Source organism: Penicillium mononematosum (assembly GCF_028829835.1).
Source record: "Penicillium mononematosum strain IBT 11891 chromosome Unknown utg000003l:1.0-8172316.0:1.0-8177699.0, whole genome shotgun sequence".
NCBI lineage: Eukaryota > Fungi > Ascomycota > Eurotiomycetes > Eurotiales > Aspergillaceae > Penicillium > Penicillium mononematosum.
In genome coordinates, this window is record NW_026643273.1 from 2,389,927 (window position 1) to 2,404,371 (window position 14,445).

The following is a 14,445-nucleotide window of genomic DNA, read 5'->3' on the forward strand; positions in this document are numbered from 1 at the left end:
AAGGTAGCGAGTGACGGGAAACACAAGGGCGCAATGTTTGGAATTAAATGAGAGGAATTTTCCTAGGCTGAGTGAAAGACAGTTGAAGATCGCATGTAGGATGTGTTATCCTGTTGTTGGTAAAGCGATTGCGACATTCGCGCTCCCCTTCCATAGAAGCTGAGATACAGAAGATATGGACTCAATTCATAGATTCAGGGAGTAGGCACGTTAAATGTCGTAAACAAGAAAGAAAAGAAAGTAAAAATCCCCAAAAGGCAAGTAAAAGGAAGTGTAAGATTGAGGGGAGGCGTTTGTTTTGAGGCGGGGACAGAGAAGCGGTGGGTTGATATCGCGATAGCCCGATAGACCAAGAGCGGGTATTAGCGCCTGACACTAAGAATAGTAAAAATAAATAAAAGAAAGACTTGAAGATGTTAAGCTCACCCCGGTCTCGTAGGTTGTAGAAATTACAATTCTCTACCTCGACTTGTCCTGTTCTCTTGTTTTTAATGTTTACTCTACTATGCTTTGTCCGGCCAACGATATCAACACCGTTGCTATCGTTGCGATCCCCAGCAGCTGCAAGGGCTAATATGACAGGTCATATCTGCATGAATCGCTGAATATATGGGGACCATCCCACCTTGTTCGCACTTTATAGTTTCAAATCGTTGTACATCAGCTTAATGCGAGACCAACAACATCCATGGACATGTTTCATGAGAAGAATAGACAGAAATGCTGGATCTGTCTGAGATACAAAGCCGTTATGTCTTGGGCGATCTAGAAAAAGCTCGTTTCATAAATAATGTGCGTGGTCAATTCAGAAATCTCATCTTTGTTTACTCGGAAAATATATCAGCCACTATATCGATGATCGCCGTACTAATATGTTGGTGAATTCATGCATACATGATGTAGCTAGAGCTTCTTATTGACATTTCACCTCCAATATGAACTTTTTATAATCTGATCGTCTGGCTATAATGGCATTTAGTGTTGAACTTAGCATGGAAGGATGTCAATAAAGGCGAAATCAAACATTTTGGATCCATGGATGCAGCCCAATACCAGATGGTACTTCAATACCTCATCGGGACAGTTTCTGGTCCAATCCAACCATTTTAATACAGATTGGACGGTAATCACTAATACAGCCCCTGTCGTAGGCGGTGAGTGGGCGGGGAAGACGCTAAGCTCGATATGGCAACCAGCAGTATGATGATCAAGAGACCAGCTGGTTTGTTCTGACCTCCAAAATGGTGTCACAACAGCGAGCATCTTTTGTGATGCTCGATCCCACCATGGACTCATCCTCACTTCCAATTGCCATCGACCCGGTGGCTTTGGTGACCACTGAATGTATCACTGTCACTTCGTCCATGCGCAAACATGCCCGCTGGGCTCACTCCTCGGTCTCCGCCATTTTGGGCGGCAATGGAGCTTCTCGTGTTTATGAGCGGGATAACTCTGCCCCTTCAAGCCCCGGTCCACGCAGGACTGGCACACCTCGCCCAGATGAAGATCATGTCTTGGCTAATCGGTGGGGTCTGCGAGGGAAGAAGGGGAAGAGCATGCAGGACAATCCATTGATATCGGCATTTACACGACTGCGGAGTGATCTGAAAGATTGCAAGGACATTCGAACCTTTGACACCCCAGCTTTACTTCATCCATTTCTACAGGTTGTTCGCTCCTCTTCGACCTCCGCCGCAATTACCTCGATCGCCTTGGTCTCCATTACCAAGTTCCTCTCATACAATATTATCAACCCAAATTCTCCGCGGCTCCCCTTAGCGATGCAGCTACTCTCCGCCGCCATTACACACTGCCGATTTGAAGCCAGCGACTCGTCGGCGGACGAGATAGTGCTGTTGAGAATTCTGAAGTTGATGGAGGGCATACTTTCACGACCCGAAGGCGAACTTTTGGGCGACGAGAGCGTCTGCGAGATGATGGAAACTGGTTTGAGCATGTGTTGCCAGGGTCGTCTGTCAGAGGTACTGCGAAGATCCGCCGAAATGGCAATGGTCAAGATGTGCCAGGTGATCTTCATGCGTCTGTCGCATCTTGACCAAGAAATGCCCGCAGGACCGGATCCATTTGCGGGCGAAGATACAAAAAAGGACCCACCATCCCGTTTGAAGATGGACCCGTCGGTCAATGGAGACACTGTCACGTCGCAGCATCTGTCAGCCATCAGCGCAGACACCGCGGCCGCAGAACGGCACAGTACCAGTCGAGAAGGATCACCTGAGCAGACAGGAAATGGCAGCGCAACAGCAGCAGCAGCAGCACCACCGAGCCTGAATGATGATCCTGAAACCGAGCTTAAGCCCTATTCCTTACCATCCATCAAAGAATTATTCCGTGTCTTGATCGACCTTTTGGACCCCCATAATCGGCAACATACCGACGCCATGCGTGTGATGGCACTCCGCATTATTGATGTCGCCTTGGAAGTAGCAGGTCCCTCAATTGCTCGGCATCCTAGTCTGGCTGCCCTGGCCAAAGATGACCTTTGTCGGTACCTCTTCCAGCTAGTTAGGTCAGAACACATAGCTATTCTGACTGGCTCGTTGAGAGTGGCTGGCACGTTGTTATCGACTTGCCGGCCTGTTTTGAAACTACAGCAGGAACTCTATATCTCATATTTAGTGGCCTGCTTGCATCCTCGCGTGGAAATACCGCGAGAACCTGGCATCGACCCATTGCTCTACGAAGGCATTCCCCAATCGCCTAAGTTGGTGAAACAGCCGGCTTCCCAGGCCAATAGTGGAAGATCCACGCCCGTTCCCGTTAAAGATCGACAGAAGTTGGGACTTGAAGGTGGGGCGAGAAGACCCGAAGCTCGAGAGGCAATGGTAGAGAGCATTGGCATGTTGTCACGCATACCTAGCTTTATGGTTGAGCTTTTCGTCAACTATGATTGCGACGTGGACCGAGCAGATCTGTGCGAGGATATGATTGGATTGCTCTCTCGCAATGCTTTCCCAGACTCTGCAACTTGGAGTACTACAAATGTGCCCCCGTTATGTCTCGATGCTCTTTTAGGCTATGTGCAGTTCATTCATGACCGGCTGGATGATGAGCCGGTACAAGGAGACTATCCTGATCAAGAGACCTTGAAAAAGCAACGTTACACAAAGAAACTCATTATCAAGGGAGCACAGATGTTCAATGAGGATCCCAAGAAGGGAATTGCCTTCCTTGTGAGCCATGGTGTTATTGAGGATGCGAATAATCCTGTTCTGGTTGCTCGCTTCTTGAAGGGAACTGCACGCCTGTCGAAGAAAGTCCTCGGAGAGTACATCTCCAAACGTGGCAATGAGGAGTTGTTGGGTGCATTTGTGGACCTCCTCGACTTCTCAGGACGCAATGCGGTTGAAGCCCTTCGGGAACTGCTCAGTTCATTCCGCTTGCCCGGCGAATCGCCGCTTATTGAGCGAATTGTGACGACTTTTTCGGAACATTACATTGAAAAGGTAAAGCCGGCTGGTATCGCCGACAAAGACGCACTATACATTTTGACCTACGCCATAATCATGCTGAACACTGAGCTCTACAACCGCAATGTGAAGTCACAAAACCGTATGACTTGCGCTGGCTTCGCAAGGAACTTGCGAGGTGTCAATGGTGGTGGAGACTTCGCGGAGGATTTCCTTGAGGATATCTACGAATCTATCAAGAACAACGAAATCATCCTCCCGGATGAACATGAAAACAAGCATGCATTTGACTATGCTTGGAAGGAACTATTGCTGAAGTCTTCATCTGCCGGTGATACCATAGTTGGAGAGACCAACATGTATGATGCCGAAATGTTCGCGGCTACGTGGAAACCAGTGATCGCGACCCTTTCCTATGTCTTCATGTCCGCATCAGATGATGCAGTGTATTCTCGCGTGGTCAACGGATTCGACCAGTGTGCACAGATCGCTGCCCGCTATGGCTTGACTGAGGCGTTCGACCGTATCGTTTTCTCACTTGCATCGATTAGCACTTTGGCTACAAGCAGACCTCCGAGCACAGCACTTAACACAGAGGTCCAGGTAGGCCAGAAGAGCGTGATGGTAAGCGAGCTAGCCGTCAAATTTGGCCGAGACTTCAGAGCACAATTAGCAACTGTGGTGCTTTTCCGAGTCCTCTCAACAAACGAGGCTACTGTCAAACAAGGCTGGGAGTACATCGTCCGCATCTTGAGTAACTTGTTCATCAACTCTCTCATCCCGCCATTTGATGCCAAACTCACGTCCGAACTTGAGATTTCTCCAATTCCGCTACAGCCTCCATCACAGGTGGTGGATCGCGATGGACGCAACAACGACACGGGAATTTTGTCTGCATTCACATCCTACCTCTCAAGTTATGCGGCAGACGATCCTCCTGAGCCTTCGGACGAAGAACTTGACAACACGCTCTGCACAGTGGATTGTGTGACCGCATGCTCAATATCCGAAATTTTAACAAATATCAAGTCAGTGAAGGTGTCTTATTGAATGACTTGTGGCTATTTTACTGACTTTTTCTCTCGCAGGTCTCTTCCACTGTCTTCGTTGGAGATGCTCGTGGAGGCTTTGCTGTCCCTGCTTCCCGAGGAGAACGCACCAGCAGTCATTGTCGTGAAGCCCGAACGGCCGACACCAACATCTAGGGCTGCCAACGGGAGAGCTGATCCTAACCAGCCCAAATACGATCCTTCGATGGTATTCGTTCTGGAATTGGCAACGGTGCTCACTCTTCGTGATGAGAAGACCCTGGAGGTCCTGGGTGAAAACCTGGCAACAACTCTTCAAACACTGGTGCGCGATGCGAAGAACCTCCATCCACTAACCGTATCGCGTGTGGTTTCTTACCTCCTAAACCTCCTGCGACTGAGCCATGTATGTACTCTCCTTTACCGCTTGGCTTTGATCTAGGTCCTTCTGTACTGATACCACGCTAGGATCAACACTTCATGCGGGTACCTGTTGTGCTCCACGCTATTTCTGGTTTTGATCAGGATATTTTGGAGACAGTGGCCGTGGCAACGGTCAAGGGTCTTGCCAGGTGCATTGCTCATACCGGCCGTCTACGAAACGAGATCACAATTTCTCCGGACTTCTGGTCGATCTTGCAGAGACTTCACCAACACGAGGCAGTCGCTTCCCTTGTCTTTGAGCTTCTACAAAGCATTGTTGAGTCAATGCCCGACATCATCACAGCCGACAACTATGAGTTTGTAGTCAGCCTGGCCAATGACTTTGTCAGTGCCGGGCGTGTGGGATCTATTGAAGAACGTCACAGAGATGCTCAGGCCCGTCGTAATAAGGGAGTCAAACAATCCAAGTCGAGGTAAGGGTACCATGCAACTCCCTCTAGCGTTGATACTTACCTCTCCTCCAATAGTGAGAACCAAGTTGTGACTCGCGGCGTTAAGGCAATTGGCCTGATCTATCATCTGACTGGACGAGTCCCTGCTCTTATCAAACAATCTCATCTTGAGGAGAACGAAGGTAACGACTGACCTTCTGACATGTGTGTTGCAACGAATCTCTAATATGTGAATGTCTAGCCTGGGCCGCCTACTGGTCACCTATTTTCCAGTCCTTGACCAGTCAATGCATCAACCCGTGCCGCGATATCCGACACCATGCTATTTCCACTCTGCAGAGATCTCTTCTATCTGCCGAACTGATCTCAAGTGATGACAAGGAGTGGACTAGCATATTCGATGAAGTCCTGTTCCCGCTCGTCCTACTCCTTTTGAAGCCCGAGGTCTACCACTCCGACCCAGTTGGTATGAGCGAGACCCGATTCCAAGCCGCAACATTGGTCTGCAAGATCTTCCTGCGCTTCCTTGACCAGCTTCCGAACCGGACTGGTATGCTCCCACTCTGGCTCAGGATCCTGGACATCCTCGACCGCATGATGAACAGCGGTCAGGGCGATAGTCTGGTAAGTCGATTATCCCACCCGATGACTCAAACATACCAAGACCACTCCCATCTAACCTATCTTGTTTTCAATCTCATAGGCAGAAGCAGTCCCCGAAAGCTTGAAGAATATCCTTCTAGTCATGGCTGATGGAGGCTACTTGGTGCCCCCATCTCAAGACCCAAGCAAGGAGGAAATCTGGGTCGAGACTCGCACACGCCTTGGCCGCTTCCTGCCCGATCTCTTCTTGGAGATCTTCCCCGATACTGCCAACGAGCCCGAAAAGCCAGCTCCGGGTTCTACCATCCCGTCCCCAGAGCAGCCCCATGAGACAGAGAAGGCTAGCGAGGCAGAGGCGAAGAGCGAAGATACTGCGCCCCGGCAGGACAGCGAAGAAGCAAAGGAGGGTGCTAACGCCGAATGCCAAACCCCTCAAAAGGAAGAGGAAAGTACCTCCTAAGGAGTGTCGAACCATTTCTGTGGATGTATGATGTATCTTTCTTAATCTCTTGACTCCCCTGTCCTTTTTTTACATTTACCTTGGAATAGCGCCGGGGTTTATGTCCTACATGTAGATATAGCTTGATTTTATGGTCGGCGCTGCGTGCGAGAAGACGGCCCACATTTCTGTTTACGTTCGTTGTACCTATGATATGCGAATGAATGTCAAGGCTGGTTCCATATCAACATAAGGCTTACTTGGAATTCGCCAATAGAATGGACCTTCGTAGTTACAACATATCGAGCTGGACAGGTTGCGACACGGGTGTATCACTCCTTTGGGCAATCTATACATACAGATACAACACTAGAACGCCACGTTGGACCAGGTATCCCAAGACAAAGATAATAAAATCGAACAGAAAATCAAATAGGACCAAAATCCCCTTGGTTAACAAAGAAAAACAAGTCATGATCTGAGATGCAGTGTGCTAGAAGCAGAGAAAATAGCGCAAGCAACACTCATACTAGAAAGCGTAAGGATAGAAAGTATACAACATACAATTCGATGGAGGAGACACAGAAAGAACGAAGAGATAGGCGATCGAGTCAGCAAAAAAGAAAGCTCCACAAACTGTTTCCTATCCCTTGGAAAAATGACCCATATCAACTTCTCCCTCTATTCATCGTCCATATCAAGATCAATGGCGTCGGGGTTAGCCTCGGCAGTAGCTGGCTTTTGGCCGGCAGGTGGAGGACGGTTACCTCCCTCCGGACCGCTGCTAGCAGCCACGAAGCCAACTGGGGCACGAGCTTGACGTTCCAATTCCGCCATGGCATCTGCGCGTCGTTGGTCTTCGTCGCCTTCGCCTTCTTCGCCTGTCTGGAGCTGCTGTTGACTCCTGGCAATGGCTTGCGATGCAATGAAGTTGACGTCGGTGCTGTAGATAACGTTAGAAAATGTATCATTGGTTTTATGCTGGTGGGAATCACATACTTGTATTGAGCCTGAACACTTCGCTTGACACGAAGCATCTCGGCGAAAGTATCGTCGTTTCCGTGGTTGACTTCGAATACCTCCCACTTCTGCCAGAAGTGAGCGTTTGTCCGGGGATCGCAGAATTGGGATCCGTGGCCATAGATCGCGCGAGCACGGTCGATCTCGCCGAGTCGTCGCTCCATCTCGGCGAATTTGAGACACATTTCTTTGGCCTCCTGGTCGGGCAACGCGGCAATGGCGCGCTCGTAGATTGGTCTGGTAGATGTGAGACCGAAGTTGGAGGCCGACTTTGTGATGTAGAATTCGAACATCTCGAAGCGGTCCTCGTCAGAGACTGCCCGAGTTGCACGCTCGTATATCCGCATCGCGTGCCGTGCGAGACCGCGTTCTTCTTCTAAGTTGCCGTACATCAGATAAAGAGACTTGGCAAACTTGGGGGGGGCAATCCTCCAAGGCCTGCTCAAACAGGTCGCGGAGTCGCTCAATGCCGATCTGCCGGTCCACAGCCTTGGTCAAGTACAAGTTCCAAAGTTCGAATGCAACCGGATACGTGAAAAGATCCAAGCCTCGCTCGTATACCTTGAAAGACTCTTCGAAGTACTTGTTTTCTTCCAAGAGATTGGCATAGTTAACGACAGTTTGAGCTGTGGCGATGCGAAGCTCGAAGATCCGCTCGTACACCTTTTTGGTTTCGTCCAGAGACGAAACACTCTCAACAAGATCAACATAGAAACTCCACAGCTTCCAGCTCTTGTGGATCCTTTGCTGCGGAGACAGTGTCTCATCGAAGTAGTCCACCGTCGATTTCTTAGGCGCCTGTGTCGCCTTCGCCATAATACTGACTGCTTTGTCGAAATTCTCGGCACGGAGCTCCATCTCGGCCCACTCACACCAGGTCTCTGCCAGTTCAGCTACAGACTTGAATGGGACCTTGACAGCTTTGTCGAAAATGACTCTTGCAGTATCCAAGTCCCCACCGTTCTCATAAAGCTTGGCGTAATTGACCCAAAGCTCGGAGAACTTCCCAAGCGCTTTCTTGGGGTTAATTGCAGCAATGGCATCTGTGTAGGTGTGGACAGCTTCTTCCTTGTTATCGCCCCAGAGTGCTACTCTCTTCTCCCATTCGATGACGTTGTGAGGGTTTTGCCGTAGAAGTACATCGTTCACCAAGAATGGTCTGCGGTCCATCAGCTGCTCGAAGCGCAGCATGCGGAGGTCAAGATCGAAGTCGGCATCCTCGTCGGATTTACCCTTGTCAGAGCGAGCGGCTGCGCCTTCCATCAGGCTTCCAATGATAGACTCCTCGAATTCGACATAGGAGTCGAAGACGAGAGTGAAATCACGGACCGTCATGACAGTAGTGATTCCTTCCTCAAAGACATCCCGTGCCTTCTCGAAGTTGCCCTTAGTGATCCAGTATGTGGCCAACCCGGCCCACAGCTTGCCCCGCTGGTCAGCAAAACGCTCGATACCACTCCGGAGAATGGCTTCAACATCAATCCCGACCTGAGGGCCGGTCTCAATCTTCTTGGCCTTGGAGACCAGGAGATCAACCATCTCCGACCATATCTGGAATGGACCCTTGCCATGTTTGGACTTGAATCGTGGTTCGTCAAGGATATCCATGAATTTCTTCACGGCTTCCGTATATTCACCATTTTCAACGAGAAGCTCGATGTAGTCCTCGACGTTCTCGGGGTGAATTTGCATATACCGACCAAAGATCTTGATGGCGGTCTGTCCGGAAGCAGACCGAGCGAAGCCTTTGTACAGTCTCCAGATACGGTTGTGCTGCGTCACCGGCAGAGCGCGAAGGGAACGGTCGAAGGTTCGTCGAGTCTGGGTCACAACGGGTTGCTGGAGCAGGAAGGAGAGGTACATCTCCCAGATGCGCGGCATCTTGTTCAGCAGGATCAGGGCCCGTTCGAAGAGGGCGTTTACTTTCTGGTACTCGGCGCGATATACCGTGGGATTGCGGCCCTTCAAATGCTCTGTTCGGAACTCCAGATACTGAGATGGTCAGTAAAAGTAGAGACTTGGAGGTTTTTTTTTTCCCAAAAAAATAAAATTGTGGCTTACCATCTTCCAGAGCTTGTAGGAACGCGGTAATTGCTTGCAAGCGCGCTCCATGACCTGATAAAAGCCATTATGTTAGTGTCAATACTCGGCGATTGGGTTGTGGTGGGTGACGACATACAAATGCTTGCTCATAGAGGGTGCCATTTTGCTGCTTAAATTCGATATAGGCAAGCCATGGCTTGACACTAGTAGCGTCGCGAAGCAGATCTTGTTCGTAGATGATATCTTGATCGGTCTAGCGATGAATTATAAGTAAGCCTCGAGTTCAAATGGGTCCAATGGGTCAAAACTCACGATCAAATAGAGGTCCGGCCGGGACGCAGATGGTCGATCCATCTCTGCGTGCTGCCGGTGGGATCTCGGGGGCAAAAGCGTCCCTGGCATTGCGCCACTCAGTCGAGCGAAATCCAATTACACGATCAACGTGTCAGCATAAAGGAAAATTGCATAAACAAGAGGCTGTTGGCGTGCGCGTTTAAAGCCAAACCTGTTGACGGATGAGGTTCCCACCATTGATTGTATCACGTGATTGGTCTGTATCAGGTGGGCGGTGGAGCTTTATCGGCGTCATACCAATGTGGCCGCGTTGCTCCAGCTAAACAACAAGCACTATATTGTGATCTTTGTTCTGCTGCAATCATGTCCGGCGCAGTGGTGAGTTTATTGTGGAACTGAACCCTCATATTGGCTTTATCTGATCTTTTCTCAGGGCCGAGAGGCAGTATTCCCGACTCGCCAATCATTGGGGTTGATGAAGAACAAGCTGAAGGGGGCGGAAATTGGCCATAGTTTACTAAAGAGAAAGAGTGAAGCTCTAACAAAGTAAGAGTCCCATGCCTTTCTTGCTTCTTAGAGTATATGCTAACCCTCTATCCTGTGCAACAGACGTTTCCGAGGTATGATGCGACACATTCCCGTTCCCCACCTTATCGAGGCGCTAATCATACTTCGACAGACATCACACGCCGCATCGATGAAGCCAAACAAAAGATGGGTCGGGTCATGCAGATTGCTGCCTTCTCACTGGCGGAAGTGACCTACGCGGTAGGCGGAGATATCGGCTACCAGATCCAGGAGTCCGCCAAGCAGGCCCGTTTCCGCGTGCGAGCCAAGCAAGAGAACGTTTCTGGTGTTCTTCTACCTACATTTGAAAGCTACACGCAGGAGGGCGTCAATGACTTCGGTTTGACAGGTCTAGGGAAGGGAGGACAGCAGATCCAACGCTGTCGGGAGACATATGCACGGGCCGTGGAGACATTGGTGGAACTGGCGAGCTTACAGGTATGCATGGTGTCTATGCAGTGGATTGGGATATCACTCACCAATTATGCCAGACTGCCTTCCTGATTCTTGATGAGGTGATCAAGGTTGTCAACCGCAGAGGTAAGTCATTTCCCTCGTTGATTATAACTGGCTATGGCTGGTAACTAACTGGCGTGATATAGTAAATGCGATGTAAGATCGGAACTTGTGAATCGGGTCCTTGTTCGGGATACTAATCTTCTTCAACAGTGAGCATGTTATCATTCCTCGGACCGAGAACACCATCAAATGTACGTACCGTCTACTTCAAGTGTCTCTTGTATAGGCTAACCATTCTGAAGACATCAACTCCGAACTCGATGAGCTCGACCGAGAAGAATTCTACCGCCTGAAGAAGGTTTCGGGCAAGAAGCAGAGGGACGTTGCTGCCGCAGATGCTGAGATCCTCGCGGCCCGGCAAAAGGCAGCAGAAGAGCAAGCAGCAAACCCCAAGGCGCCTGCTGCTACTGCTGTCCCAATTCAAGAGGAAGAGACGGTAGATGTTCTGGGCGAGCAGGAAGACAACGACGTGATTTTCTAGACTGCTGTTTTGTTTCGTATTGATACTCTATTCTTGTTGACATCCTTTTTTGACCGTGACATGTACCACTTTGTATGCTCATACTCGTTTTAGCCCTGCGGCTTGTTTCATCTACTTTTGGGAAATTGGACTTCATGTGATACGCAATCTTGACGCATTGCGACAGCAAGAGGACAGTGATAAAGCTCTCCATATTTCTAATACACATGTACTCGAGACAAGACCTTCCAAACGCCAGAAAGAACGAGACCGGGATATTTTGTAGGATGCAACAAACCACTCACGACTACTGTCGCTGGTAGGTAACGCGAATCGCCTTGCCCTGGTCGCCCATGGGCATGCCCGACGTAGCCTCCTTCGCGCTGATTGCTCCAGCCTCGGCCTCGTATTCGACGAATGCAATTCCCTTGCGACCGGGCACCAATCTGACTTCCTGGAATCCTTCGAACCGGCCAAAGATAGCAGACAGGCCTTCCTGGGTTGCGTCGTCCGGCAGTTCCCGCAAGAACAGAATCTTGTTGGGTGGTAGGTACTCGTCCGGAACGACGGCGGTCGTGGCAGCAGTGGTGGGCTTGAGACCGGCACCTTTGGTGGTCTTGGCTGGGCGTGCGGGTTCGGCGGCGGCAGCAGGACGCTTGAGCTTCTTCTGTGCTTCGAGGGCCTCGTGGGCTTGCTTACGCTCTGTGGACAATCATCATTAGCATGAATTGAGTCTTTGCATATGCTGCGCCAGTGTCTATCCAACGTACCTTTCTCAGCTAACCGTCTCCGCTTGTGAGCCTCCAGCTCGTCGCCGCCGCGCTCCCGCTGGACTGTTGCATCGCTGGGCGTCTTCGCGTAATCCAGAACCATAGGCTTCTCAAATAGATCGAAGCCATTGATGTCCTCAATAGCACGGGTAGCGGATTCGATGTTGTCAAAGACAATGAAGGCCTGGCCCTTCGCCTTGAGGTTGGTCTTTGCGACGATCTCTAGAATGGTACCATATTCGGAGAAAATCTCCTCCAGGGCGTGCTTCAACTGGTCGACCTTGATTCGCTCGTCTAGATTCTTGACCTAATCAGTGCAAATGGATCCGGTCAGTATGGTAATGCGGAAGCGGAGTGCTGATATGATAGAGGGGAGGGACAGGCGCACATATACTCTGTGAAGACTCGTTAGCATGAGGATCGATTATACAGAGATAGTACTCACGTCGCATTTGGAGGAATGCCAGCTGCTGAGACGGCTGCCATGTTTGCGACTGTTAGGAGCTCTAGAAACCAACGAGGTCAAGCTTCCGGTTGACTTGAGGCGGAGGAAATGGAAATTGGGGGGAAAGCTATTTGACATATAATGCACAATGGAGAAACGGCTTATATCAACTAGCATCATTGGTCTAGTGGTAGAATTCGTCGTTGCCATCGACGAGGCCCGTGTTCGATTCACGGATGATGCACTATTTCCTTTTTTGTTTTTGTTCTATGCCTTCACTATTTTTTTACCAATGGCTATGTTTCAGTACTATTACCAAGTAATCCTACAACATAACTAATTTATTCCACACTGTTCAGGTTTGAAATTTATCCATACCTCCGTATATGTACGTTTAATTAGGTTGTCCCTTTTTGGCATGGGTGAAGCCCAATTTTATGCATTGCAGAATATTAGCCTGGGAAGGGTTACATTCTTAAACACTAAGAAACAGATCATCTTCACGTTCCGCCGATCTTCGGCTTCAATATCATAGATACGTAATTGGCATACAACATACTACCTAGGTAGTATTATTAGTATACTCAAAGGGGGTACCTAGGTAGATCCGGGAGATCAAGCTCACTCTTTAAACCTTTTTAAGGCGCACGAGAGATAAGAGATTACCACGGATTCACCCGTGAAGTCTTGGCGGTTGCCTTTGGCCCACCCAACTGAGACCTGAGTCCGGCCCCCGTGGTATACCTACTAAGGGGTTGGATATCAGGATTGGATATCAATCCCGCAATCCCGCAATCCCGCAATCCCCTATAAGACCCGAACCATGTATTCCTCGAGAAACTAGCTGGCCATCTTGGCACAAACAATATGCGTCTCGCATCCTTGCTATCTCTCGCGACCCTGGCGAGCATTAGCATAGCCAAAACCCCAGGCTGCGGTCACGACATACCTTCCAAGTATCCAAAACCAGGATCGAGCGAGTCCCTCAGCCTCCCAGACTCAGACCGAGAGTACAGATTATTCATCCCGGCCAACTATGACAAGAACACGCCAACCCCGGTATACTTCTCCTTCCACGGGGCGTCGCGCGACATGGTAGAGGAAGAAGATCTGTCACAATTTTCGAACCCGGAATTCAACCCCAATGGAATCGCCATCTACCCAAACAGCAAGAATGGATATTGGCTCTCCAGTCCGAGTGCCCACACGTCGCGCCCCAACGATCTAGACTTCATCGATGATCTGCTCACGCACATGGAAGAAACCCTCTGCATCGACACAAGCAGAGTATACTCAGCGGGCAAGTCAAATGGCGGTGGATTCACCAGCGTCATTGCCTGCAACGCCACGGTTGGAAGCCGGTTTGCGGCTTTTGCGGCTGTCAGCGGTGCCTGGTATGATACAGCCGACATGAAGGGTGTGGGGCCATGTGCCCCCGCTAAGCGGGATCAGGGATATCCTTTCCTGGAGTTCCATGGTACGGTCGATACGACCGCACCTATCGATGGCGATGACGGTGCTAAGCTGCCTGTCATTGATGTCCTGCAGGCCTGGGCGGCTCAAAATGGATGTGGGGACAATGCGCAGCCGACCAGCAATGAGACTATCTTTGATGACCCGCTTGTGAAGCATGCTTCTTGGGACTGTAACGGGCTGAAAGGCATTGTTCAGCATTACCGCGAGAATGGAAATGGCCATTGCTGGCCAAGCACCGTTGGCAATGATGACTTTGACCGAAATTCCGACCAGTGCCCGTTGGGCAAGTCTGAATTCAATGCGACTCAATACATATTTAACTTCTTCGCGGAGGATCACTCGAGCAAGCCTAACGCAGCGATTACCAGCACAAGTACTGGCACAGCACCTCTAAGTACCCATCACAACCAAAGCCCAAAGATGTCACACCCCATGTCCATACATGCTTTGTATCTTGTATTTTCAGCTGTTGTTATTAGTTCGATGCTTATTTAAGCTCTATGGGATGTCTGTC

The 14,445-nt window shown here is 49.8% G+C and overlaps 5 protein-coding genes across 5 annotated transcripts; 3 read left to right on the top strand and 2 right to left on the bottom strand.

Moving 5' to 3' along the window:
• Positions 1-1,241: 1,241 nt before the first annotated feature.
• On the top strand, positions 1,242-6,358 carry N7519_005856 (uncharacterized protein; the record flags this gene model as incomplete). Its single annotated transcript, XM_057292632.1, has 6 exons — positions 1,242-4,459; positions 4,520-4,865; positions 4,928-5,316; positions 5,371-5,477; positions 5,537-5,919; positions 5,999-6,358. The coding sequence occupies 6 exons, from the start codon at positions 1,242-1,244 to the stop codon at positions 6,356-6,358; spliced, it is 4,803 nt and encodes a 1,600-aa protein (XP_057147443.1).
• Positions 6,359-7,018: 660 nt separating this feature from the next.
• On the bottom strand, positions 7,019-9,754 carry N7519_005857 (mRNA splicing protein SYF1; the record flags this gene model as incomplete). Its single annotated transcript, XM_057292633.1, is given in 6 exon segments — positions 7,019-7,280; positions 7,337-7,761; positions 7,772-9,349; positions 9,419-9,472; positions 9,537-9,653; positions 9,713-9,754. The coding sequence occupies 6 exon segments, from the start codon at positions 9,752-9,754 to the stop codon at positions 7,019-7,021; spliced, it is 2,478 nt and encodes an 825-aa protein (XP_057147444.1).
• Positions 9,755-10,057: 303 nt separating this feature from the next.
• On the top strand, positions 10,058-11,261 carry N7519_005858 (H(+)-transporting V1 sector ATPase subunit D; the record flags this gene model as incomplete). The annotated part of the gene is made up of 8 exons (XM_057292634.1): positions 10,058-10,072; positions 10,128-10,240; positions 10,304-10,314; positions 10,374-10,699; positions 10,753-10,801; positions 10,864-10,873; positions 10,931-10,971; positions 11,023-11,261. 8 exons carry the CDS (start codon positions 10,058-10,060, stop codon positions 11,259-11,261), a joined length of 804 nt encoding a protein of 267 aa, XP_057147445.1.
• A 286-nt stretch (positions 11,262-11,547) lies between these two features.
• N7519_005859 (U1A/U2B'/SNF family RNA-binding protein) lies at positions 11,548-12,496 on the bottom strand (the record flags this gene model as incomplete). The annotated part of the gene is made up of 4 exons (XM_057292635.1): positions 11,548-11,942; positions 12,011-12,317; positions 12,399-12,405; positions 12,456-12,496. The coding sequence occupies 4 exons, from the start codon at positions 12,494-12,496 to the stop codon at positions 11,548-11,550; spliced, it is 750 nt and encodes a 249-aa protein (XP_057147446.1).
• Positions 12,497-13,322: 826 nt separating this feature from the next.
• N7519_005860 (CE1 family esterase) lies at positions 13,323-14,426 on the top strand (the record flags this gene model as incomplete). Its single annotated transcript, XM_057292636.1, has 1 exon — positions 13,323-14,426. The coding sequence occupies one exon, from the start codon at positions 13,323-13,325 to the stop codon at positions 14,424-14,426; it is 1,104 nt and encodes a 367-aa protein (XP_057147447.1).
• Between the last annotated feature and the right edge of the window lie 19 nt (positions 14,427-14,445).